This window comes from Ammodytes marinus (genome assembly GCF_949987685.1).
Source record: "Ammodytes marinus genome assembly, chromosome: 3".
In the NCBI taxonomy this organism is placed as follows: Eukaryota; Metazoa; Chordata; class Actinopteri; order Uranoscopiformes; family Ammodytidae; genus Ammodytes; species Ammodytes marinus.
Window position 1 is genome coordinate 32558789 of NC_137232.1, and position 27039 is coordinate 32585827.

At 40.2% G+C, this 27039-nt stretch overlaps 6 protein-coding genes across 6 annotated transcripts in view; 5 read left to right on the plus strand and 1 right to left on the minus strand.

Moving 5' to 3' along the window:
• The first annotated feature begins 563 nt into the window (after positions 1–563).
• LOC307271191 (claudin-4-like) lies at positions 564–1735 on the plus strand. The gene has a single exon (XM_080053581.1). The coding sequence runs from the start codon at positions 638–640 to the stop codon at positions 1268–1270; it is 633 nt and encodes a 210-aa protein (XP_079909707.1). The 5' UTR covers positions 564–637; the 3' UTR covers positions 1271–1735.
• Positions 1736–7687: 5952 nt separating this feature from the next.
• LOC307271185 (claudin-4-like) lies at positions 7688–8884 on the plus strand. Its single transcript, XM_080053575.1, has one exon. The coding sequence runs from the start codon at positions 7854–7856 to the stop codon at positions 8517–8519; it is 666 nt and encodes a 221-aa protein (XP_079909701.1). The 5' UTR covers positions 7688–7853; the 3' UTR covers positions 8520–8884.
• Positions 8885–12962: 4078 nt separating this feature from the next.
• cldnj (claudin j) lies at positions 12963–13616 on the plus strand (the record flags this gene model as incomplete). Its single annotated transcript, XM_080053576.1, has 1 exon — positions 12963–13616. One exon carries the CDS (start codon positions 12963–12965, stop codon positions 13614–13616), a length of 654 nt encoding a protein of 217 aa, XP_079909702.1.
• Positions 13617–14885: 1269 nt separating this feature from the next.
• LOC307271356 (claudin-4-like) lies at positions 14886–17133 on the plus strand. Its single transcript, XM_080053777.1, has one exon. The coding sequence runs from the start codon at positions 15018–15020 to the stop codon at positions 15693–15695; it is 678 nt and encodes a 225-aa protein (XP_079909903.1). The 5' UTR covers positions 14886–15017; the 3' UTR covers positions 15696–17133.
• Positions 17134–17763: 630 nt separating this feature from the next.
• On the minus strand, positions 17764–21311 carry sbds (SBDS ribosome maturation factor). The gene is made up of 5 exons (XM_080053776.1): positions 21086–21311; positions 20295–20424; positions 19888–20088; positions 19161–19325; positions 17764–18642 (listed from the first exon to the last, which is right to left on the minus strand). The coding sequence occupies exons 1-5, from the start codon at positions 21211–21213 to the stop codon at positions 18517–18519; spliced, it is 750 nt and encodes a 249-aa protein (XP_079909902.1). The 5' UTR covers positions 21214–21311; the 3' UTR covers positions 17764–18516.
• Positions 21312–22014: 703 nt separating this feature from the next.
• Positions 22015–27039, plus strand: part of tyw1 (tRNA-yW synthesizing protein 1 homolog) — a gene marked incomplete at its 3' end in the record, with an annotated part of 70746 nt that continues 65721 nt past the window's right edge. The window contains exons 1-4 of the mRNA XM_080053481.1: positions 22015–22147; positions 22469–22596; positions 22955–23086; positions 24053–24154. Coding sequence (XP_079909607.1) covers positions 22084–22147; positions 22469–22596; positions 22955–23086; positions 24053–24154 — 426 coding nt within the window. The 5' untranslated portion in view covers positions 22015–22083. The remainder of the gene's footprint in view (positions 22148–22468; positions 22597–22954; positions 23087–24052; positions 24155–27039) is intronic.

Below are 27039 nucleotides of genomic sequence, written 5' to 3' on the forward strand. Positions count from 1 at the left end.
TCTGAAATACACACATAATAAACCTTAAAATAATTACACATACAAATATACATAATAATATTTTTATGTTTTTGAAATGATCAACACAATTGATCAGCGGGAGTACTCTAATTCTGACTGAAAAATAAAAGTGAAAATCTATTTCTGGCATAATAAATAGAAAGTATTGTCTGTTAACAAAAAAGGTGTGATGAATAAAAACAGGAAAAATAGCTATAAATGGACTCTTGACGTCTGACATCTGGTGATACTACATCCCATTTAGGTGTTTTTTTAAATCCTAAAACCAGTGACTTGACCTGATCTTCCGGTAAGTGGCCAATCAAAGGTTAGTTTTACTAGCCTCATTAACATACAGCCCGTCAAACACTGATTTTCATCTCGTCGAAACTACTCCCCATCTGTCCACATACGAATAATGTAAAGAATCTAGTCGGGCAGGTAAATCACAGCGGTTTCGGGTCAAAGGGGAGGGATGGACTTTCTCTGACTCCACCTTCAAGACACCACATCCCTATAACTAAAGCACAATGTACCACAGTCCTCATTCAACTTTTACAACCTGAGCTGAGTGGAACTGCTGCCGAAAAACCTCCAACTTTTCTTCTGCTTCTGTGACTCAAAACCAAACTTCAAAATGGTGTCTATGGGACGACAGATGCTGGGCTTGGTCCTGGCCATAATCGGTTTCTTGGGGACCATCATTGTGTGTGCCCTGCCCATGTGGAAAGTCACCGCTTTCATCGGCGCCAACATTGTGACGGCGCAAGTAATTTGGGAAGGCCTATGGATGAACTGTGTGACTCAGAGCACGGGCCAAATGCAGTGCAAGATCTACGATTCTCTGCTGGCTTTGCCCCAGGACCTCCAAGCCGCCAGGGCCCTTGTGGTCATCGCGATCATCGTTGCCTGTTTCGGGGTGCTCCTGGGTGTGGTGGGAGGCAAGTGCACCAACTTTGTGGACAACGAGGACTCCAAAGCTAAAGTGGCCATCGCTAGCGGAATTGTCTTCATCATCGCCGGCGTTCTAATCCTGATTCCTGTCTGCTGGTCCGCCAACACCATCATCAGGGATTTCTACAACCCTATTCTGACCAACGCACAGAGGAGAGAGCTGGGAGCCGCACTCTATATTGGATGGGGAACTGCTGGGCTTCTCCTCCTTGGAGGGGGCCTGCTGTGTAGCTCCTGCCCACCCAAAGAAAGCCCCGAGTACCCAGTCAAATACGCTGGTGCCAGGTCCAATGCAACCAGCCGTGCCTACGTCTGAAAGATCCATCCAAAAGACAGTAAATTTATGTAGTTGATTTTTTTTTGTGTAACCCTCCTTCATTGTGAGTTTCTGACAGCACCACAAATTGTGTGGCACGCAGCCTGTCTTTGGTCAAGGCACGAGGGAGTGTTTCCTGAGGAATTCTTGAGAAAGACAGTTTAAGATTTGGTGTGAAACTGCAGTATTGGCGGGAAACATCTCCCAACAGCACATTGACTGGACTGAGTGAGAGCTATTGTGTATAGATATCTTGTATCAAACCTTATTTTTCCTGTGAATGTTTTAAGCTGGGCGAGAAGTCCACAACATCTACGATGGAAGGAATCCTGTACAGTACCACTGACACATTGTGAATTTATTGTGTAAACTAGTTGACATATATCATGTTTAATTGCAATATAACAAAAGCTGCTTTTGTATTCTCAAATCACAGATTTTTAATAAAACTTTTAATGAGTGACATCATCTTGTGAAACTGCTTATTTTCACCCAGAGTTGACTTCAGTCTATTTTCCTTTTGTTGCTCGTTTACATTCATGATTCGGGTTTTCAAGATAACAAAGCAACTTAAAATGATTGCACAAGTGGTTCTAATGAGATCATCAACATTATACATGGCCAGAAATTAGACTGCTAAGATATTCAATATATGCTGTAATACACACTGTATACTCTATGTCAAATAGGTTAAGAAAAAAAGTAGAAATGTATCAGAAATACAGTAAATGTCACATTTGAAAACTCAAATCAGGTCAAGCAGTGAGTGACTAGGCAATACAGGTACACGTTTTCCAGAAGAGGAAATGATGTGCCTGTTTTCAAATCTTGCAACTCGTCAGTTGAGTTGAGGAATGCAGTAAGCATGACCCAGTTGTTCACACTGGTTGTCAGAAAGCAAACAGAGCTGCAGGTTTCTGACTGACTGCATTCATTTGTAAACACTTCTTAGAGGGAATTAAACTCTCATGGTTAAGGATGCAGAGACACAAACACACTATAAAGTTTAACTGAGCACAAAGAGGCAACAACAGACAACATTCAAAAACATAGAGCAGACGTTAAACTAGTTCAACCAGTTTTACAGTGTCTAGGGCCAAAGCTTTTATCTAAGCATGTCAGTTTCATCACGTACGTATAAAGAGTCCTGCGGCAGTAAGCATGACCCAGTTGTTCACACTGGTTGTCAGAAAGCAAACAGAGCTGCAGGTGTCTGACTGACTGCATTCATTTTTATAAAGTCTTCTTAGGGAGAATTAAACTCTCATGGTTAAGCATTCAAAGACACACACTCACTATAAAGTTTAACTGAGCACAAAGAGGCAACAACAGACAACATTCAAAAACATTCAGCAGACGTTAAACTAGTTCAACCAGTTTTACAGTGTTGAGGGCCAAAGCTTTATCTAACCATGTCAGTTTCATCCCGTATAAAGAGCCAGAGGCCTCTGCCATTTACCCAAGCAGCATGAAATAGTATTTGGTTAAGTTGTAAACACACAAAACAGAGTAACATTGAGGAACATTTTAAAATGTAATCAGGCAACACCTTAAAAAATATTAATACAAATCTTTTTCAGACAGACTAGTACTGTACAACACATGTTTCTGCTTTAGAGAAAAGGGCTCAGGTCATCTTGTGTTGACATGAATACAGACGCATTTAGTAATACTTGGATGTTCTAATTTATTTATGTGTGTGTGTGTGTGTGTGTGTGTGTGTGTGTGTGTGTGTGTGTGTGTGTGTGGATAATTCACGTCTGCACACTGCCGCTAAAATTAAACATTGACTAAGACGACTGACACATGAGGTTTCTATTAATCTTCAATTTAGTTTTTGTCTACGAATACACGGAATAAACACAAAAATCACAAGATCAAAGCCGATAAAATGTCTGGGTACTTTCTCACTTCCCTTCTGTGTTTCTGTCTCTCAGACCCAAACACACTGGTTTATGATGAACATTTACTGTAAATATGGGTCTCAAATGTATTGCATATTTTCTTTATTTCAAACATTCTAAATAATTTCCCTACCTGGACTCTGTGGGGCAAAAGTCATTCAAACAATAGTTAACAACAGTGGATTCAGACTTCCCAATCTACTTAACATTATTTCTCTTTGTACCTCAGTCAGTACAAAGAATAACAATTATTGGTAGTTACGGACTGCACCACAACTTCTTCTTTTTTGAGACAGCTGACAGCTTTACATTTGTTCATACTCTTTATCTTGTCGTGTTGACATGAATACAGACACATTTAGTAAATACTTGGACGCTGAAGTTTTTATTTATTTATTTATTTCTGTGTGTGTGTGTGTGTGTGTGTGTGTGTGTGTGTGTGTGTGTGTGTGTGTGTGTGGATAATTCACGTCTGCACACTGGCTGGCGCTGAAATTAAACATTGACTAAGACGTCTGAGGACTGACTCATGAGGTTTCTATTGATCTTCAAATTTGTTAACTAATACCAGGAATATACACAAAAGTCACAAGATCAAAACCGATACAATGTCTGGGTACTTTCTCACTTCCCTTCTGTGTTTCTGTCTCTCAGACCAAAACACAATGGTGTATGATGAACTTATAAAATATTTAAATATGGGTCTCAAATGTATTGCATAATTTCATTATTTCAAAAATTCTGAATAATTTCTTACCTGGACACTGTGGTGTCTGGCAAAAATCAAACAGTAGTTAATATTGGACTTACATTTTTCCCAATCCACTTAACATCCTTTCTCTTTTTACCTCAGTACCAAGAATAATAATTATTGGTAGTTACGGACTGCACCACAACTTCTTCTTTTCTGAGACAGCTGACAGCTTGACATTTTTTCATATACTCTAAACAAATACCAGACTTCAAATTGTAAGTTTCAGTTCCGACAGAAGTTTATGTTCATGTGACAAGTGGTTATTACTGTGACCATCGATCAATCAGTCAAGAGTAAACTGTTTATCGTTAGCCTCATAGCATAATTGCCTAAATCATATTTACTCTACTCTACTTTTACTCTACATCTAATCTATTCTACATCTACTCTACTCTACTCTACATCTACTTTTCGTTAGCCTAATAGCATAATTGCCTAAGTCATATTTTAAGGGTTATAGAGTAGGGTAAAGTAGATGTAGAGTAGATGTAGAATAGAGTAGGTGTAGAGTAAAAGAGTAGAGTCAGTGGCCCTCAATTATCAACCGTGCGTAGACCAGAAAAGTGGGTGTACGCACATGTCCACGCAAACCTCGGCATTTATCAATTTGGACGTGAGCGTAGGGTACGCTCAAATCCCACGCCAGCTCTCAGCTCGTATACGCAAGTTTGTGAACAGCATGGACTCGCAGTGCAGGCTGTGCCGGATAGCCGATGACTTTGTTGGACAATTATTAGAAGATAATACAAATGCAGTGTTTGCTCAGACCGAAAATAAAGATATTAATCATTTAAAAATGTGCAGGTTATGGTGTCAAACTGAGTAGGAGCACTGATTCAATAGTGCACACACCGGCCTCTTAGGAGTGGTGCATGGGACTGCGTAAGGGATGTTATCTCCGACTTGGAGCAGCTGGGGGGACACTGAGGCACGGGGGCTGCATTCATTCAAAATGTTAGCCTAAGTATTAAATATGTAGGCTATGCAAGTAGTAGCCTACGCTGCTCTTCATGAACATTCAGCTTAACATTGTATTTATTTGATGCACTTTTGAGATGTTAGTTCCTCTTTTAATGTGTCATTGATCGCTTAAGTGAGCGATTTATTTCCACCATTAACCGGCACGTTTCGGCTTGTTTTTCCGATCTGCTGGTGGAGCAGGACGATCGTTGCCGGGTCACAGCTGATCGTTGCCGGGTCGGCTTGTGCAGCTGACGGCCGGGCGCATGCTGTCATACAGTAAAACGCAAAATGTGTTATTTTTGGTTTTTAAAACCCTTTTGAGTAGTGCTATCTAAAAGGGCCAATACATTCTAATCATTCAAATCTCTGCAGACGTGTATTTCTTTCATGGGGACCATTATCGGACAGTTGGTGCGTCTTTTTCTCCTCTACCACTTAGCCTATATTATGCCCACACCTCCAGTTGGTGTTGCATTTCAGAGCAGCAACACACTTTTTTAGTGGCGATTTTTGAGTCAGACCACTTTTTATTCATCTAGCCTATGTAAAGAAATGGCGACATATAATTGTAGGCGGCAGGCCAATGTGCTGTTTTATAGCATTTGAGCGATAGTAGCCTACTGATGTAAACCTCAAATGCAAAATCCTCAGCTGGCGATCGTTTGTCAACACCAACACTGTTGACCGCAGCAGTTATTTCCTAACTGCTGCCTTCTGTCGTTCTTTGATGCCGCTTGTAATGCTCCGAAATGAAACTCTTTTTTTCAACTTTCGCTGTTATTCTGTCAATTTTTATTCCCAAGAAGTTCCTCTTCTTTGCCGTAATGTGCATATCCATGTCGTAAAACCTCTGGGCGAGGCCTCTAAACTGAGAAAATATAGAGCCGTGATATTCAAATAACAATTCTTTTCAGCCGCCGCATTTATCAACAATGGCCTGGCGTACGCCGAGATCTATCTATCTATCTATCTATCTATCTATCTATCTATCTATCTATCTATCTATCTATCTATCTATCTATCTATCTATCTATCTATCTATCTATCTATCTATCTATCTATCTATCTATCTATCTATCTATCTATCTATCTATCTATCTATCTATCTATCTATCTATCTATCTATCCTGTTTGTGACTAAACCTAATCAAATCTTGTCATTAAAAAAACATTTGTTTTTCCAACCTTTTTTGGATGGCACAGAAAAATGATGTCGTACAATTGGATTTCATCATACAAATCTTCTATATGTTTTTTAAAAAGAGCTGAAAAGAGAGATCTGAAAGACTTATTTACTTAAAAACTTGTAAATCCCCACTGTATTATAAACCAGGAAATAACCTTTATTTTTCTCCAATGTTCTGAAGAGACCTCAGTCATTACAAACATGATGTCAGCTGCAGCACAGTATCGCAGGATGTTTCGCTGAACACACCCTGTGGTGTTGCTAAAAAAAATTTCAAGTTTCACATTCCTGCTCAGAGAGAATCCACCTGAACCTGTTAGGGGTTGATGCTTGTGCTTCACGACTCACTGACGTCTGACATGTGGAGCGAGTTTACCGCAAACTGAGCAATGACTGAACAAATCTGTCTCACTAAATGAATCATTGAAATTCAAAGTCTTTTTCCACTTTTTCAATTAATATACAATATTTGGATCCGAAATCATATAGTTGTATCATTAAGTTTTCTTCAGCTTTTTATAAATTTATTTTCTTTATTTCCTTTTTAAGCATGTAAGGATACGTCAGAAATTTGACCTGCAAATCGTAATCTAAAACTAAAATAATGCAAATTGTTTATTGGATTTACAGTGAAACTAAATGAATCACCTACGACGTAAAGGTGTTATGAAATATCTCCCCAATACTCCTCATAAATACTGAAGCTCCTTATAGCCTACAGACCCACGTGAGAAGAGACACATGTTTATTCTGTAACATTGTGTCTGAAGTCACAACAGCCGGCAGAGAACAACAGTCTGATTCTTTTACAGTAATCCGGACAAATCCCTCCAAACACAATATGGCAGAAGGAGGATTTTTCTTAAATAATCTCAGGATATTCTAAAATAATCTAGTTTTTTAAATTAGCTGAAGTACTGTTATTGCATTTGACCTTTCTCTTTATTTTATCTTTTGCTTTCCCCATGATAATTAAATACATTTTAGATATTCTCTGGCATTGTTTAATTTCAAATCATTCCAAACCAGTGGTGTGCACAGGGGGAGGGTGCAGTGGGGCCAACTCAAGTAAACTACTTTTTTTTTAAATCTTTACTCAAACCATTTTATGTAACCTGTCATTTGACTTCACTACTTCTTTTTCTACCATAGTTACAAATGAGAATGATACATGATCCTTTGTAGCACATTGTTCACTTCAGAGGGGCATTTGAGCATGTCTCTGTCTCTCTTTCTCTCTCTCTCTCTGTCTCTATCTCTGTCTCTCTCTCTCTCTTTCTCTCTTTCTCTCTCTCTCCGTCTCTCTCTCTATCTCTCTATCTCTCTCTCTTTCTCTCTTTCTCTCTCTCTCTCTCTCTGTATGTGTGTGTGTGGAGACAAATCACTGTTTACCTCTTTCAATTCTCAATGCGGCCTTTCTTTCGGGCAACTCTTGTGTCACTCTCAAACACTATTACTGCCAACTTTCTTTGAAGTTTCTGTCACATGGTATACATCCTTTCCTTGTTAAGAGTTCTGAACAAAAACCTAATGAAACACAACCCATGTCACCATCCAGAAGAAATAATAATCCGTCATTGTCCTTTACACACCAAAGAATCTTGTGTGGCTGGTATTCTTTTGGCATGGCCTGCTGCGATTGTGCACTTAATAGCTCGGCCGCTTTCTCAACCACCTCCCATTCTTCGGTCTCACTCTCTCACATTCTATACACCCGAGCATACTCTTGAAAATATTCTCGAAGACAACACTCAACGGAGCAACAACAGCACAACCATGGCTTCCATGGGTATGCAGATGGCGGGCGTCGTCCTGGCCATTATCGGCTGGTTAGGGGTGATCATTGTGTGCGGCGCGCCCATGTGGCGGGTCTCGGCCTTCATCGGCAGCAACATAGTGACCTCGCAGACCTTCTGGGAGGGCCTGTGGATGACCTGCGTGGTTCAGAGCACGGGACAGATGCAATGCAAGGTGTACGACTCCATGTTGGCTCTAAGCGGCGACCTCCAAGGGGCCCGGGCACTCATGATAGTCTCCATCCTTGCGGGCATTGTGGGTCTGCTAGTAGCTTTCGCCGGAGGAAAGTGCACCAACTTTATTGAAGATAAGAGGGCCAAGGCGAGGGCTTCCATAGCAGCAGGCGTCATTCTTATCATCAGCGGGCTCCTGTGCCTTATCCCAGTCTCGTGGACAGCCAGTGTGATCATACAGGACTTCTACAACCCGATTCTGGTGTCCGCTCAGAAACGAGAGATAGGGGCGTCTCTGTATATCGGATGGGGCGCCGGGGCACTGCTGCTGTTGGGAGGAGGGCTCTTGTGTGCCAACTGTCCCGACAAAGAGGATGACAACAACCAGCCCGGGGGATACCTCCTGAACAAGTCGACAGGATATGGCAACGAGGCTTCGTTCAGATCCACAGGGTCAAAGACATATATTTGAAGTGATTGAGTGATGATTGTTTTTTGTCTACGAGAAGGAAAGGAAATTTGAAGTTGAATCGGTTGCTGTGAAACATCAGAGAACAAAAAGGACATACAACACACAGACAACTCCCAATGAAGGATATAATATGCACTTTATCACACTTTGGATAAATGAAGAATTGCTTGGAAAATTGTTATTGTTACTCTTGGTTATGAACATGTTTATGGGGATATTTTGAATTTTAAAAACTCTGTGTGTTGGGAAAGTGGTTGGCTTCAGTTCAAATATTTTAGTTTTTTGTCATCGCACTATTAATCATGTATTTTTGTCCTTCGATATTGTTTTTTTTTTTCAAAATAAACGTCCTACTTTCAGTGAGAGCTTTTCTCTCTCGTCTTGTCATTCTTCTTAGTTTATGGGTTTGAAAAATGCACCTGTGGTTATTTAAAACCAAACACTAAGAGAACCGGTTTGTCAGGTACTATTTACCAGAGTTGACTATCAAGGGGCCAAACATGGTGACACAGGGACTTTCAATCCAGTCGGATGAGCTGTTTAGTAAAGAGTGACCTGCTTTTAGAAGTTTCAATCATGACTGTAAACGCTTGCTACATAAATACCTGGGGGAGGGAATTAGTTCAGGTAATTAAAACAGAGTTATTTCAAGATGGCAAAACTTCTTCACTTACTTTTACTTTTTACTTTTTTTTCCCCACCCAAGAATCTCATATATCTGTTCAACTGAGAATCTCAAATATTTGGATTTCAATTGATTCAGTTAGGAAGTGTTGATGTTGTCAGTTCACAGTCTGGCCAATCTAAAGGGAGGGTGGTGTGTATTCTGACTGTTATCAGGCTGCAGATCAGAGGGGAAGGGTTGGGTCAGAAAACTGAGATTCCACAGTATTTTGCTTTTCAAGTTTTTTTTTAATTCCCGCAAAAACGTTCTGTATTCTGAGCAGAGATTAAAAAAATAAATGTTGATGATGAGTATAAAAAAGGTGAACAGTGTTTCTTTAAAAGGGAAATATCTCACAGACACACAACTTTCAGGTGTTAATGAAACACTAATGTTTAGACTAGTTCAGGCGAAGAGGTCAGATTTTTACTGTATTCCCCATCCTTTTATTGTGTTGTTTATTGTGAAAACAAAAAGGCATTTGAATGACCTATTGCCATCACATAACATACAATGCTAGATTAAGATACATTTATGACGAATTTGAAATAATACTGATAAAGTCATTGATAATGGAAGTTTTCTCCTTTTCTCAAAACATCCCTGTCCCTTAAAGGTGCAGTGTGTAATATGACATCATCAAGAAAGTTCTACAAAGTTGTAAAATGCAACACTCCCTGGGTAACCCCAACCCTTTTGAAAAATAACAGAAACTACAGTGGCCTTCAAGGACAAGAACAATTCTACATTTTAAACAATGCACCTGATGACATTCCAACTATGACACTTTCAAGATGGCAGCACTAGGCCTGGGTCCAAAATATGCAGAAATATGGACATATATGAGACCCTTTCTAAGGGGAAAAAAAATAATTCAAATTTTTTTTTCATGCACTAAATTAAATGCACATATGGATATTATAATTACTTCCTACAAAATCTGCTAGGAAATAAAATCCAAAATTCTACACACTGCAGGTTTAAGGTTTGAACATGTATTAGAATAATACCATGCTTTTTGAATTCAAGATACATTTCCAATTGAAACATGTAACTTGATGGTTTAGTCCTTATAAAACACTCACATATTGGTCAGTGATAGTATAAAGATGACATAAATAGTTTAAAGATGACATAAAAAAATTGATTATAATAAGAGATGTTATTTCTGGTTATTTTTGATTTTATTTGGAAAGAGCCTACTCCTTCTCAATCCCATATTCTTCACCTGAATTTGTCGCATCAAGTTATCATAATTGAATGGCTTCATACCTAATGTACTCTCTGTGTAATTGAATGCAAAATAAACCTTGTCATGGTGTTTGTCTGGCTGTGCGAGACTAGTCCTGTGTGACATACTGCGCCCTAGTGGCCTATTGCCTCCATTGCTAGAAAACACCTATTTTCTATCTAACGACATCATGGCATCACATCTTCTAACAGTCAACAACGTTTATCTGCACCGTTACCCTTTATCTGTCTTCCTTTAATTCTTTATTAAAGGTAGAGTCGGCAATTCTGGAGAATGCTTGTTGTAGTCTGTAAACTGTGTGTGCACTGAAAACAAATCCAGTGTTTGCATGGCTCTAGCTACGGTGGGACCATTTTTACATAGCTACCATTTGTTTACATACAAGTGTACAGAGCCTAGGCCATGGACACTGGATTTTTATTTTTCAGCGCCCTCACAGTACGGTCAGGAAGAGGATCATGAGGGGACATTCGCAGATTTCGACAAAAAGTTATTTTGTCGACAAGCGTTCTCAAGATTCATTGACTATACCTTTAATAACGAATGATAGAAAGACAGATAAACGGTCCCTGTGATCAAGGGAGTAGGTTTGATTTGGACATTGGTGGGGTCCGTGGGATATGAAAGTGCTTCCTAAAGTTGATAGGTTTTTTTTGTATTCGCAATGATAATTGAAAAAAAAATCAATAAATCGGCTTAATTAACATGTTTATAATGCATATCTGAATATCAAAAGAGAATATGCATTCTGTAATGTTATAGGTTAAAGCAACTAATGAAAGAAAATGAGTCAACTTAGAAGAGTTTTCAACTTTACTCTGGTGCAACTGTAAACAACATCAACAACAACCTCACCTGTGAATTTCCAGCCTCTCTTCCATCTCCTCCAGCCTCTCCTTCTCTAGCCTCTCCTTCATCTTCTACAGCATCTCCTCCTCTGTCTCCTTCTCTATCCTCTCCTCCAGTCTCTCCTTCTCTATCCTCTCCTCCAGTCTCTCCTTCTCTATCCTCTCCTCCTCTATCTCCTCCAGTCTCTCCTCCTCTATCTCCTCCAGTCTCTCCTCCTCTATCTGTCCACTGTCTGTCACCTGACAGAAGTATGTTGATGCATGACATATGAACAGATATATTCGGGTACATACATGGGTAGACAAAATGTTCACACAATTATTATGTTTTATTCCCCCAAAATATATATATGTATAAAATCACATGAGCATCTGCAATGTGCTTGTTGTTACTGTAAATGAGAGGGAAACCTTGAAGGAAAATAAAGGTTATTAAATTTAATTAATGTTTATTTATCCCCAAAACATTTTTTAAACCATTGCTCCCTTTCCACACAAATAAAACGCGAAAATAATGGTAGGCCTATACCTTAAAATGTGGATCTCTTTGGCATTATAGCCTATGCTGACTAATAATCAATATCAGTATTGTTATGGCTCTAAAATATATAACCTTTTAGTTAACTTACACGTTGACTTCTAAAGAAGTCTCTTATGTCCAGTTTTCGTTTCTTCAACATCCTACACACACACACACACACACACACACACACACACACACGCACGCACGCACGCACGCACACACACACACACACACGCACAGCGCGCGCGCACGCACAAGCATTAAACACACACAAATATAAGTGTTACTGCAAATGACATCACTGATATTAAAATCCGTCTCGCTGACGTGACCGAAGGCAGAACTTACACTCGCAGATGCAGATATTAGCTATGCACTGAGGCGTCCTGTTGCTCCTCCTGTCTGGGACTAGCAAGTTGCCGGTAGCTTTTTTTTTAAATTTAAACAAGCAGATGGAGTGACAGCGGGGACGGCCAATCAGGTTGAATATAGGTTTGCGGGAAACCGCTACAGCCAATCAAAGCGCGATAGTTGTTTAGAGGCGGGACTTCTAGCAGAGACTGATTTTTAACCCTTTGTGTACTATAATTATTGCCTAAACAATACGGGCAGCGGGTGTATTATTGGTAGGGACTACACAGTGAGGCTGGATTTTGGTAGGGTCGGGACCCTACCGTCCCTATATAATCCTACGCCCTTGCCTGTGATGATAAACGTTGTTGACTGTTAGTAAGATGTGGTGCCATGATGTCATTAGATAGAATTGTAGGGGTTTTCTAGCAATGGATCACTGACTCCACCTTTAATAAATCAAATGTATTTATTATGGCACAAATGACCAGCACTATATCAGGATACTGTCCATTCTGAATATAAAAAACATTTTATGTCCCCCTTCTCCCTCTGTGTTTCTCAAGGTGTGTGCGACAGCCTAAGGCACGCCCCCCGCCACCCCCCCCCCCCCACAAGCATTCTCAATAATCACTGACTCCACCTTTAATATAACGGAGCAAATAGCCAGCAATATGTCAGGCTGTGATAAAATAAAGCTTACATGTGTCCATTCAGAACAATAAACAAAAACATGTCTCCCTCTCCTCCCTGTGTGTTTCTCCAGGTGTGTGAGACAGACAGCTTACATCACCCCCCTCCCCGCATGGCTCTCCAGGAGCTGGGTATAAGCCTGTCCATGGTGGGCCTGGCTGGGACCATCCTAATCTGCGCTCTGCCCATGTGGAAGGTCACCGCTTTCATCGGCACACACCTGGTGGTCATGCAGGTGTTCTGGGAGGGTCTGTGGATGACCTGTGTGAGCGAATACACTGGACAGATGCAGTGTAAGCTTTACGACGCTCTCCTGGACCTGTCGCCGGACCTACAAGCCGCCAGGGGCCTTATATGCATCAGCTTGGTCTTGGGCTGCCTGGGATTCCTTATATTCATCTTGGGAGCGCGCTGCACAAACTGCCTGGATCACCAAATAATCAAGGCGAGGGTGGTGGTGAGTTCGGGGGCTATTTTCTGTCTGGCAGCCCTCACCGCTATGGTGGCGGTATCATGGACGGCCAATACAGTTATAAGGGACTTCCACAACCCACGCGTGCCGGAGGTGCTGAAGAGGGAGCTCGGAGCAGCCATCTACGTAGGCTTTGTGACATCCGGGCTGCTGTTTTGCGGAGGAGCCATCCTGTGCACAAGCTGCCCACCACCGCAGCAGCAAAGGGCTAAAAGGTTCCCCTCCAGCGGGTACACACGGGCCAGGACGCCCACACACACACGCAGCAGCTACGCCGTCAAGAACTATGTGTGAGGATTGAACTCAGATCAGTTTGTGTTTTTAAAGGGGTGAAAACTATAACAAACAAGCCACTTTTTGACCACTTTAGGATTAATGTATTGGATTGGGTGATATAATGCAATTGGACTTTTAAATATACAGTACATATACACACTATATAAAGATAATGGAAAACATAACATGGGCAAGGTGAGACAATGCAGTCAAATGTTGTTTTTTCAAGCAGTGGTCAATTTTGAGATTTTTTTTTTCATCTATTGTTGCCATAATATTTCTTCTTTCATGAAATTATCAATAAAGATAGAGTCCAACATGTACATTTAGGTGTGTACATTTACTAAAGCTTGTATGTTTGTGTCTGTATATTTCGCCTATTACCATCTTTACTGTAATACTCTTGACCAAATATTTGCATATTTATTCATACTGCAGAAAGTCAGAGAACTGATGTGTAGCCATGTAGCTGAATGTGAATGCCTTTTTTTAACCAGGCAATTAGATGAATCGTGTTTTTGTCACCAATTTAGTGAAATTATTAACAGAAAACAAACGTTTGCCATGCCAAAAGCGTGAGTGCTCGTGCTCTTAGAATTCAAAATAAACATTGTGTATTGTGAACACGCGTCAGTTGAGTGTAAGTACATTTGCAGAGATAAGTATAGGCTACATTTTCAGTGAGAAAAGTGTTATATTTGAATCAGTTTCCATTAGGTCATAATTGTTCTCTCCTAGCCAGTAGCTCCACAAAGGAAAGTCAGCTACCGTGTGCAAACGAATCCACAATATCAGTGAGAACTCATGGGTCTTTAAATCAAGTTCTCTCATCAGAAACATGATGACCCAGTCAGTGGCTGGAAAAATTCCGAGCACACTGGAACCTTTGTGTTGTTTCTCCGCACAGAGACGCACGCACGCACGCACGCACGCACGCACGCACGCACGCACGCACACACACACACACACACACACACACACACACACACACACACACACACACACACACACACACACACACACACACACACACACACACACACACACACACACACACACACACACACACACACACACAGAGGCCGGGAGATAGGGATTGTTTTGAAACCATGGCAGAGCAAACAGAGGGATTTCCCTCCTCCGCCCAGCCAGCCCTTTTCTTCCCCATAAATACCAAAGAACGGGTTTTCTCTCTCTCTCTCACACTCACACACACTCGCTCTCTCTCTCTCTTTCTCCCTAACACTCACACCCACACAAAAAATGTATTTGCCTTGCTCATGCACACACACGTTGAAAAAACACCCCACTCCCAGTGCAGCTGCCAGCTGTTTCTGGTTAGTCAGTGCGTGCGGCCTGCGGTAGAAGAGAGGAGGAGCGAGGCAGCCAGCTAGAGCCCGGGCCCGGGGTGTTAAAGTCATGGAGAGGCAGCTGGAGCTCGCTGCCCTCGGTCTGGCCTTCACCGGGTGGCTGTGTGCCATCCTGACCCGCTGCCTGGCCCTGTGGAAGGTGAGCGGCACTTTGAACAACACCACGGCCTCTCTGCCTGCCTACTGGGACGGCGTGTGGCTGGAGTGGGACCACTGGGACTTGGCCCACGACGGCAGCCTCCACTGCTCGTTCTACCAGTACCTGCTGTCCCTCTCTGGAAGCTTCCGCACGTGGAGAGCCCTCATTACGTCAGCGATAGGAGCCGGGGCTTTCGGTGTTGTTATCGGGACAGTGGGGGCGGTATGGTTCCCCCTGCGCGGCCAGGTCAAAGCCTTTTCTGGGTCTCTCTTTGTGTTGGCTGGCATCCTGCTGCTAGTGCCCACAGCCTGGACGTGTCACCACACCGGGCAGCCACTGGCGGGCGCTGTGCAGATGAGGAGGGACTGGGGACCCGCTCTGTACGTGGGGTGGATATCCTTTGCTCTGATGCTGGTCGGAGGGGTTTTCCTTATTTCAAGATGCAACAATTGGGGGAGGCAGACGCAGCAGCAAACTGGAGAAGGCGCGTACCCGACTCAAGAGATGATGGACGCTAGTCATCCACTGAGCAGAATCAACAGGACTACCTTCTCTCACAGCCAGTTTGAACAGAGATCCCCAATCTGAGAGGGTGTAATGCTAGGCTATTTAACTGAGTGTGCGGGGATTATTAATACTTATTATAATGTCCATATGTGGATACATTTAACAGCAGAGGGGATATTCTGGCTGCAAATGTTGGGGGTTGATGCACTGACCAAACAAACGGCAAGCACAGCAACAGTCTCAACTAGTTTATAAAGGATATGGGGTGTAGGACTTTAAAGGTGCACTATGCAGTTTTAGTGGAGGTGAATTTGTTCACATTTGCAGAGCCTGCAGTTAGTTTAAAACACATATTTTCCCAACATGTCATCCTTAGTATTGAATAATTTTATCATCATACATATAAAGTTATTTTGAGGCACCTTAAACCAAACGTAAGACTTGAATATGTTTGTAAACACAACTGTGGGCCCTGCTGCTGTAAACAAGAACAGCAACATTTCAGGAAGCTTTCTAACTTCAGAGAGGGATCCAATTTTCCTGTTGAGAAAGAAAGTTTGTTCATTTCGTTATGAGAATATATCTTAGAAAATATTCAGTGAAAAAAGTTACATAGTGCACCTTTAACTGAGATTATTAATAATTATAATGTACAATATGTGGATAGATTTAACAGTAGGGAAGATTCTGGCTGCAAATGTTGAGGGTTGATGCACTGGCTGGACTAGGGACAAACACAGGGACATGTCATGACTAGTTTGAATGAATAGGGATGGGGAAGGACTTTCAATTTGCATAGTTTTGCATTTTTCTTCCATTTCTACTGAAGCTAACACACTGCACATACTGTGTAATAATTTTTTAAATGCAATTCCCCATTTCCCCAACTCAATATCACTGAACAATTATAATCCTGTCTGTTTAACTTAGTCTTGCATAGCCAGACCAAACTACAGCTAGCAGTATGCAATTATAGATACTAGACTGCATTAAGACATTACGCCCTGATACTTTTCATGCACTGTCAAGCCTTCAATGTGAAGGATTTTTTTACCTATATTATAGTAATGCAATTTCATATCCGTTTGGTTTTGTTGAGGGTGGAGGAAATGTTTACATCTGAGATGAATACTTCTGCACAAAAGGACACTGGAATAAAGCATGGCAAATAATTAAAAAAAATGTTTGTTTACAAATATAATTTGACTTTAGTTTTTCATAATATAGTGGGCTTAATTTATTATGACACAGAGCACTTGAGGAGGTATAACTATTATTATGTTATATATTTTTAAACCTCTATTTTTAGTTGGTTATTTTCTTTAAATAAGAGGAGAATGCATGATGGAAAGGAAGCTGCAAATGTTTTGTGAGGTTTGATAAATGTAATACTTTGATCATATGTAAAAGTGCACTTACCATGGGATAGTCAGTGTGATGCATGTTTTTGTAAGAATACAAATGCACAATTTGCCCTGTCCACATTGACAGTGGAAGCCAAATGTTGACTTGAATGATCCCTATTTTTGCATTAAATAATCAATAACACAATTTGTTTTCTTTTACGACATAGGATCTTATTGTAACATCATTTGGGATTAAGAGACAGTACAGGAATACTTTACCCATACGGAACCGGTGTTCTATCATAATAAAATTGCTATTATAATATAATGAATGAGGGTTTTCTTCCCTCAGTCTTCTCTTGGCCCAGCTGTCCTGTTAATCCTAACCCCTACATTTTGACTAGTGTGATGTCACACAAGTAAAATGTAGGGTTAGGCAGTGAGACCATAAAACACTCTCTGCCTTTTCTCAGGCTAGGATGAACTGATTTCTAATTTGTTTGCACATTTATACTACATAGGATCTCAGAGTTTAAGGATGTCAAGTTATCAATGTTTTGGTGACTATAGCTCTGCATTCATACACTCCTGGGCCTGTTTTGCGTTTTGAACAATAATTTTGCAGTGCTTTTCAAATCATACAGTAGCTCACACTGTTGTGTACCGCTTGAGTTTATTAACTATACGTTTCTTTTGCTCGGTTTGTGCTGAAAAAACAAAACATAACAAGGCAATGTAATACTCATTGGGAAGCTTTCCAAGTTTAATATGTTAAAAAAAATAAAACTGTTAATCCCAAATCAATATTTACAAACATTTTATTATAGCTTTTGCTGAAACACTGAAAATAAACCATGGCACAAATGTTTAAGATAAAATCTATATGACTCTATAGTGTGTTTGTGCAACACTTTTTATATGGAGGGGTCCAAATGAGATGCTTTAAATTTGACTGGTTGGGGGGGGGGGTTAAGCTTTTCCTTTCTTAAAGGCCCTGGCAACCCAAATCCACTAAATCCTTGTAGCTATGTTATTTGGGGGGTAAACTGAATGCTAATATGTATATGAATTATTCATTATTATATGGTTTGTGTATATTACTTTTTACACAGGAACATGTAAATGTTTACTTAGAGAAAACTCATTATTTATGACAAATATAAAATATTTCAAATATAATTTATTCATAAATGTATCAATTGATAGAAGGCAGGAACGACCTTGTCCAGAAATTCTGTTAATGGTTCAAAAGTATAGATTTTTTCTTTATTAAAGCAGTGAATTCAGCTCATTACCATATACTGACCTCTGTGCTTATATCTTAACACTCAGAAGGTATTTTAAAGGTAAAATAATAAGTATACATTCCACCCAGCAAGCAGATCTGGCATGTTATCGCGGTCAAATAACTCCCTTTACATATAGAGAGGCTGCGATGTAGGATTTGGCTGAAATTAGCATAAATATAGTCTCTCTTTATTGAGATTGCACCGCCTCAGAGAAGCGTGTTAGTGTGTGTGGGGTAAGGTGCTGAGTCCTGTCTGGTGTGGATGGTTCTATAGTTTCTCGTCTCCCTCCTCCACGTCCTTTAGACTGAGAACCTCCAGAGAGCCGCGGCCTTTGGTCTCACAGCGGATCAGCTCATCGATCTCCCTGAAGCAGCCCGGGTCCACCAGACACACCTGGGTAAGAGGAAGAAAGTAAAGTAAGTAAAAGTTATTTATATAGCACTTTAGACAGACAGAGAGAGTCACAAAGTGCTTAACAATGCAACCCTCTGGAACTCCCTCCCCCCAAACATCCGAAACTCAGACTCAATAAACTCATTCAAAAGCCAACTCAAGGGGGCGCCCTTAGCTCAGTTGGTAGGGCGTCCCCCCCATTGGCCTTGGCCAGCAGCGGACCCGGATTCGATTCCAACCCGCGGTCGTTCTCTGCATGTTACTCCTCTCTCTGCCCCATTTCAACTCTGTCTCTACACTATCAATAAAGCATAAAAATGCCAAAAAAAAAAAAAAAAAAAAAAAAGACAACTCAAAACCCACCTCTTCAAGAAAGCATATGACCCCTGACCCCACCCATACCACACCTGACTCTATTCCAAACCTCATTTTAAATTAGTTTTTGTATCTTGTTTGCCTGTTTTTCTTTTCTTCATGTATGTTTCCATGTGATGTAAAGCGTCTTTGAGTGACCTCACCATTTCCAGGTGTTCGTCGAAGTCTTCGCTCTCCACGACCTGCAGCAGCGGCTTGAGCTTCTCCTTCATCTTCTTTGCTTCCTTCACCGGCAGCACCAGACGCAGACGCATGTGAGCGCGCTGGATCTCCATGGTCTCCTTCAGCTGCTTGATCACCTCCAGAGCCTGGGAGAGCAACAGGACGGATAGGACTTTAAATGTAATGAATACAAGTGTGTTAAAGGAATACTTCACCCATACGGAACCGGCGTTCTATCATTATAAAATCAATATTATAATATAATGAATGAGGTTTTTCTTCCCTCAGTCTTTCCTCAGTCTAACCTTGGCCCAGCTGCCCGTTTAATCCTAACCCTACATGTTTAAGTAGTGTAATGTCACACTAGTAAAGTGTAGGGTTAGACAGTGAGACCATAAAACATTCTTTCTGCCTTTTCTCAGGCTAGGGTGAACCGATTTGAAATGTTTGCACATTTCTACTACACAGGATCTCAGAGTTCAATACACCTTCATATTCCCACCGGTGAAGTAGGTCTTTAAGGCTTTCACGGCTATTACTCCTGCATACAAAACTAAAATGTGGTCAACATAATTGTATAACCATGTAAACAACACTACTGGCTTGTATGGTGGTAGCTGTTGACATCAGGGAGCTAACATTTAACTGTGAATAAAATATGAAGATTTCAAAACATTTTAAGTGGATAATATATATTTTGCTACTGACCTGCTGCTTAGCGCTCTTGCCGGGCTTGACGGAGTAGTGGATCTCCTTCATGGCGGCTTCGATCAGGTTGACTGTGTACGGCCTCTTGGTCTCTGGGTTGACGCACTTCTCTGCCACGGTCGTCGCGATGTCCCTGAACATCGTCTCCAGCTGAGAAGACCTCTCCTTGTCCGACACCTGGAGCTCCCCTTTGGTCAGGATCTGCACAGAGACAAATACAATAAATTAAAAAGGAAAAATCATATTAAAAAACGTTGAATAATACAATGTGAATGCTTTCTTTTTTAATTGCATTTTCAAGAAGACAACAGTATACTGTATAGACATATAGCCCAAATTATTTTTTTTATAGTTTACATGTTATGGGCCTTAGTAAAAAAAGAGATAGGGGAAGATGTTTTGTTAACCTGTTTGCAGATTTCTGTCAGGTCGTCCGTTCCAAAAGCTTTGGTCAAATCATCCTTCTTGGCCACCTGACCTTTGGACACGTTAACGAAGACAGAGTGGGTCTGCAACACCTCGTCCAGGTCTTTCTCTCTGCAAGGAAACACAATGATTGGATACTCACTCACAGGGTTTGTCCCAGGTTCAAACAGCTTAAAAGAAATGATTTAAATATGTTATAATGCCACTGTATTAAAAAATTACATCAATAGCTTTGGGTTAGGGGCAATTTAGCATAAACAGCATTTTTTTAAATTTGGCACATCATAATTCTATTTCAAGTCATTCAAAATTAAATACACAACTAAAAAGCCTAAACTAATAATGAGTAGTGTCGCAAAGAGACCATATCATATCGTCATGGGTAAGAGGCATTTGTCAATTATTTACTAGCTATTATTTTTTGAGTAAATGGCAACAAAATAAAATAAAATGATTGAAAAATCCCACTCTATGTTTCTTAACATTTTATTGCCTTTTAAAAGATTGTTGTATAGGCTACGTCTTTTTTAAACGAATTTGAGAACTATTTCACCGCTGGAAATACGAATGTTTATTGAAATCCGGGCACATACGTAGTAGAAATGTGCAATCATGTTTGGCCTTAATTCAAAGAGAGGCTTTGAACCGACATTACCAGTGAATTTAACTGGGAACTGACGAAGCCACATTGAACAACACATATCTGTTGTCACCAGTAGATGAAAGGCACAATGTTGTCGTGGTAACTATTTAGTAAACTGATGTTACTCACGCGCCAGCTCTCCAATTCATGACTTTGTTTTTGTAGCAGGCGATTTCAAACCTCTTCCCTCCTTTCTTCATCCGCACCACCGCGACATTAGTCAGACGAATTTGGTTTGTCGGAGTAAAGATAGACATTTTGTTTGAGTTTGTTAAGACGTAGGACTGCACATGGACCTATAAAGGGACTGCAGCTGACAGGACTAAAAACACGCCGCAAACTACGCAGCTGCACGAGTGTGTTTCTCTGTAGTGTCCCCTTTGAAACATGGAGGTTGAACAACAACAGTTCCGCCCCCGTTTTTGTTTTGGTTCTTTATTAGATTTCGATACATTTATTTAAATAATAACAATAATGAAAAATTGTTTATTGAACGATTTTATTTTATATTTATTTTACGTATGAAATTATATTTAAAATGTCAACTGTAGTGTTTGATAGTTTACAAATCAGAAGTAATATGTTAACATAAATAATCTAGCCTATAATAAGAATGATCTATCTATCTATCTATCTATCTATCTATCTATCTATCTATCTATCTATCTATCTATCTATCTATCTATCCATCTATCCATCTATCCATCTATCCATCTATCCATCTATCTATCTATCTATCTATCTATCTATCTATCTATCTATCTATCTATCTATCTATCTATCTATCTATCTATCTATCTATCTATCTATCTATCTATCTATCTATCTATCTATCTATCTATCTATCTATCTATCTATCTATCTAGGCCTATCTATCTATCTATTTATTTATTTATTTTGGGCTCCATGTTGGACAGCAAAGTTTACATCATTAATATCGCGCAAACATTTTTGTTATGAATCTGTGAATTTGAACTCAATATATTTAGTGCGACACAGCCCTCATGAGGTATTCTGCCTCCAAGTTAAGGACAACACAAAAACTCCACTTCCCAGCATGCTCTTCGGCCAAACACTATGGTCGCACACAGCACCATCTGTGTATATAAACATACTTTTTTACAGCCATGCTGAGTTTATTTGTAACTGTTTTGCTTTTTATAAGTCGCGTGTCCACCTCCGATAATAAAGGTGAGTTAATTCAACATTTAAACGGGTCCAGAAACTAACTTTAACGTTATGTATGGGCTATCTAACGTCAGGTACATTGTTAGTTAGCATACACTGCTAACCTGTCAGTGTCACCCGCCTTTTATTTGCCAAAGGTTGAAAGTTTAATCCTGCTATCTTGTTTGCTTGTTACTGCCTTGGTACCTTTTATATAGCCTACTATCTAAGCATAGTACACGTTCATTTGGTGCTCCCGTAGCGCAGTGAGCCTATAGCTTTGTCATTCACATCACCTGTTTTGGACTAAGTTTGACGTGTGTGTGATGATGTGTGTCCATACAGCCTCACACAATGGCCTCAGTCCCACCGAGAGCTACTTCATGTCCATATGGCACAACAGGCTGTATCTGTATTCGGCTGCTGCACTTGTCTTTGGGATCTGGTTCTCCCTCAAGTTGGTGCTGAAGAAGGTGAATTGTCTTATATTAGTATGTGTGTTTGTTGTAAATATGTTGTCCATGATCTTTGTCCTTGTATTATTATCAGATGTCATTTAGCAGATGTTAAATGCAAATATCCAAAGCGACCGAACACACATTCATACACCGATAGCAGCAGCTACCACGCAGGGTGCTGGCTATCTATCAGGAGACATTTAGGGTTTAGTGTCTTGCTCAGGGACACTTGGACATTTGGCGGGGAGACTGGGGATCGAACCACCAACCCTATAGTTGCGGGTCCACCACTCTATTTACTTTACCACAGCCACCCATGTATGAAAAGGATGGAAGCATAATTTATTCCTCTCTACTCCGTATGTTGTTTTAGAAAAGCTTCCCCAAAGACGTGGGCTCGTTGGTCTACGAAGCCGTGAAGAAGAATGACAGCTGTGACGGAGACACCGCGGCTCATGTGTCAGGAGTTAAAATCTTCTATGGATCACAGACAGGAACAGCAAAGGTACACGTCTGCTTTTACAGAAATGTTGTTTAACGTCAACACTGAGGGTTAGGGGTCAATGTAAAGTTCAACTTATCTTAAAGGCATTAAAGGCTTTATTTCCATATTTGGGTTGAATCTGTCAATATCAAGATAATTATTTGCCTGCACTCAAATTACATAAAGCAGCTGTTGGAAATAGCATTCTTGAGTCTCAGTCTCCTTTCATCAATAACAAGTAGTGCAAAGACATGGTGCAAATACAATTCAAAAAAATGTAAGTTTAAAGTTAAACCTGCAGTGTGTAGAATTTTGGGTTTTATTTCCTAGCAGATTTTGTAGAAAGTAATTATAATATCCATAAGTACATTTAATTTAGTGCATAATAGCTGAACATTTTTTTTTTAATTATTATTTTTTCCCTTAGGAAGGGTCTCATATATGTCCATATTTCTGCATATTTTGGACCAAGGCCTAGTGCCGCCATCTTGAAAGTGTCATAGTTGGAATGTCATCAGGTGCATTGTTTAAAATTTAGAATTGTTCTTGTCCTTGAAGGCCACTGTAGCTTCTGTTATTATTCGAAAGGGTAGGGGTTATAACCCCGGGAGTGTTGCATTCTAGAACTTTGTAGAACTTACTTGATGATGTCATATTACACACTGCACCTTTAACTTAAGTTTAGGTTAAATGAAATACTCTACAATGGACATGGAGTGGAACACTGTAAAATGTATACACAGTCAAACCTCTCTGAAATATAAGTTTGTTTCCTAGACTGTGCTAGAGCATCACTACCTTCACTTGACTTTCGGGTGGACTGAATAATCCATAACAGTGTGCAAACCTGTGTAAACAAAAGTGAAATTCCATTCAGCTCAGTGTCAGTCTCAGCTCACAGAGCCTCACACACACACAATACATCTATCTGCCTACATTCTGGGACATCAGTTATGCATCAGCTGAGATTCATTTCATTTTGTTCAGGGTTTTGCACAAGACCTGTCGGAGGAGGTGACGGCTTTGGGAATAGCAGCCGAGGTGATTGACATGAAAGACTACGATGCAGACGATCAACTTGCAGATGAGGTAAGGCCCCGCTCCTACAAATATCCTTTGTTCCTGTCTCGCAAAGGACAGGAAGATCATTTTTAGTTTTTTAAGATTTCTTTGGCATTTTCAAGCTTTATTTGGTAGCACAGAGTTGAAATGGGGAGACAGAGAGAGAGGGGGGGTGACCTGCAGTAAAGGTCCACAGGTCGGATTTGAACCCGCGACCACTGCAACGAAGGCCGCAGCCAATATGGTACACGCTTTATCCACTACGCCACCGGAGCGCCCCCCAGACAGAAAGATTTTTAAAAGCACATCCGCCTGTAGAGAAATATGGCCCTGCACTCGGGGATGTCAGCTTAAGAGATTGTGTCCTTGAACAAGAACGCCAACCACTGCTAACTTTAGAGCTGGACCTCAGAACGTAACCTTACATTTAGACTTTGTGTAGTTTATGTGAGTGATCCGCTGCAGTGCTGTTAAGAGGGTATAATGTATGTGTGCTGTTCACATATTGTATTAAAAGTTGCTCTAAGGTGTTAATAACAGTTTTTCCTCTATTGCTTGAATACGTCTGTCCATTCAGAATTGACGTTTTGCAAATGGTTAACACTAATCATTCTGTTTGGAGAATTCTCTCACTTTCACAAAAGATGTAACACATGTAAAAGCCACATATTTAGTTCAAACAACACAACATATTATCAAATCAATATATAAATTCATTCAATCATTGCATATTTTAAATAATTTTTTCCTTGAGTGTTTGCATGCAATCAACATTTGTACTGCGCATTTAAAATAGATATAAAATCATGTAAAGGAATTTTTAGTTGGGGTGGAAATCCTTTATAGAAAAACAACTCAAGTGGATCCGAGTTTCATTTCATTTGTACAGAAGGTCTGGAATCGCTCAATTGACAAACGTTACCTCACTTGAAGGCGGGTGCCTGTTGAAGTTTAAAACTATTGAATCTGCCCAGTGCCACTCTGGATCTGCCAACCAATCGCATAACGTTTGCTCGTGACATATGTCATGCGCCGGCTTCTGACTACAACTGAAACTGCATGGTGCACAACCTCAACGTCATTGTTCTCAGCCACTCCCTCCGTGCGCTGATTGGACCACCAAAAAACTGGCGGATAAAAACCCACTAATATACCGCGGACCCAGACTGACTACTGCAGGGAAATGAAAATTGAGCGGCAGGACGTAGGCGGGCGGTGCCAGGCTATAAGCAATCTAGGAAAACTATAAATCTCTCAAATGTGACTTCAAGCCCATAAAACCTGGCAACGTGTATTAACGGGCCCCAGTTAATTAAAACAGAATGAATCAACCTTAAATAAATCACAACCGCTGAAAGCTGGACAACAAACAACCTCAGTAATGTTCCAGCTGTAGTGGCCTGTCTTTTGTTTTCCACTCATTTGAATCCTTCAGACGGCTGTCACAGAGGACAAATGTGTTGCACAAATCGAGCTCATTGGAATGAAGATGGATTCATTTAATCAGCGTTCCCTTTACATTCAGTGGGCACAAACGCAGTGTAGTGCATGTAGAGATGAATAGGAAAAAAGAAGCAATTTATTCAAGAAGACATTTTATACAGTTTTGACCGATGGAAACTCTCCAGAATAGAAATGGCCCGAAGCTCAAATCATTCCTTAGATTTATTTATTTGAGTTATTTATCCTTTATTTAACCAGGTTAGTCTCATTGAGATTAATATCACTTTTACAAGAGAAACCTGGCCAAGATGGACAGCAGAACAGACACACACACACACACACACACACACACACACACACACACACACACACACACACACACACACACACACACAGGAAATGGGCGAAAAAAAGCAATTTATTATTCAAAAGGACATTTTATACACATTTCACTGATGGAAAAATCATTTCATAGATGCAGAAGATACTCAGTGTCCAGTGTCTCACTCACGGTCCAACCATCAGTCAATCAGACAGTGTTTGGCAGCTTAAACCCTGTTAGACTAATATAAGAGACAAGGCACGCTTTCAGGGGCCAAGGGGACAACGTGTACTACTCACTCACGTTAGATTTAATCTCCATTGATTTCCTGTCGTCCTTTTTGTGTGAAAGTTAAGTCTGGGAGACGGAGTCGGAAGAATCGATTGCACGTCATCATTTATCACATATAGGTTGCTTTCCTCGGGTAACTTACATAAAACATTTTGTATGTGTGCATTTGTTTTTCATTGCGTCCTCCCAGTCCTGCTATGTAGCTTTCAAAAATAAATCTTCTCAAGTCAAATTTCACGATATGTTTGTTGAAAGTATCCAAGAAAAATGTCTTCTCATTGTGTTTAGTGGAATTCTCTCTTACTTTATTGTTTCACTCTTTTGTCTGTCTGTGTTTATGTCACTCATAATTTATCACATAGCCTTTTCATAAAATAATAAATGCTAATAATATGCACTTTGTGAGGTTGCTTTCATGGGACAACTTAAATAAAACAATTAGTATATGTGTTTATTTATTTTTAATCTTTTTGTTTTGTAGCTTTTAAAGAAATAAAGGTAACACTTTATAATAACTATCCGTTGTAACTCGTTAATAGATCATTAGTAAACTCTTAATTAATGATTATTAATGATTTGTTAAGTGTTTGTTAGCAGTTTGTTAAGGATTTATAACAATGGTAGATAGTTAATAGCTTAATAATTGAATCAGTTCATCTGGGAGGTAATCCGAGATTAACTGATCACGTCACGTTCAAGTCCATGGCATGCACAGTGTGTATTGAGTTTATTTAAAAATATTTGAAAATGGGGCTGCCCTCAGTTGCCCATGCACTGTGTATAGTCTATAGCCTATTTCAGCCTTGTCCCAGATGAACTGATTCAATTATTAAGCTATTAACTATCTACCGTTGTT

What these genes read in the sequence shown, in the direction of transcription:
- LOC307271191 (XM_080053581.1), top strand. Translation starts at nt 638, where the DNA reads ATGGTGTCTATGGGACGACAGATGCTGGGCTTGGTCCTGGCCATAATC.
- LOC307271185 (XM_080053575.1), top strand. Translation starts at nt 7,854, where the DNA reads ATGGCTTCCATGGGTATGCAGATGGCGGGCGTCGTCCTGGCCATTATC.
- LOC307271356 (XM_080053777.1), top strand. Translation starts at nt 15,018, where the DNA reads ATGGAGAGGCAGCTGGAGCTCGCTGCCCTCGGTCTGGCCTTCACCGGG.
- sbds (XM_080053776.1), bottom strand. Translation starts at nt 21,213, where the DNA reads ATGTCTATCTTTACTCCGACAAACCAAATTCGTCTGACTAATGTCGCG. An exon ending in ATGAATTGGAGAGCTGGCGC is followed by an intron (nt 20,425 to 21,085) that starts GTGAGTAACATC and finishes GTTTCCTTGCAG; the next exon opens with AGAGAAAGACCTGGACGAGG. An exon ending in GCAAGAGCGCTAAGCAGCAG is followed by an intron (nt 19,326 to 19,887) that starts GTCAGTAGCAAA and finishes TTGCTCTCCCAG; the next exon opens with GCTCTGGAGGTGATCAAGCA.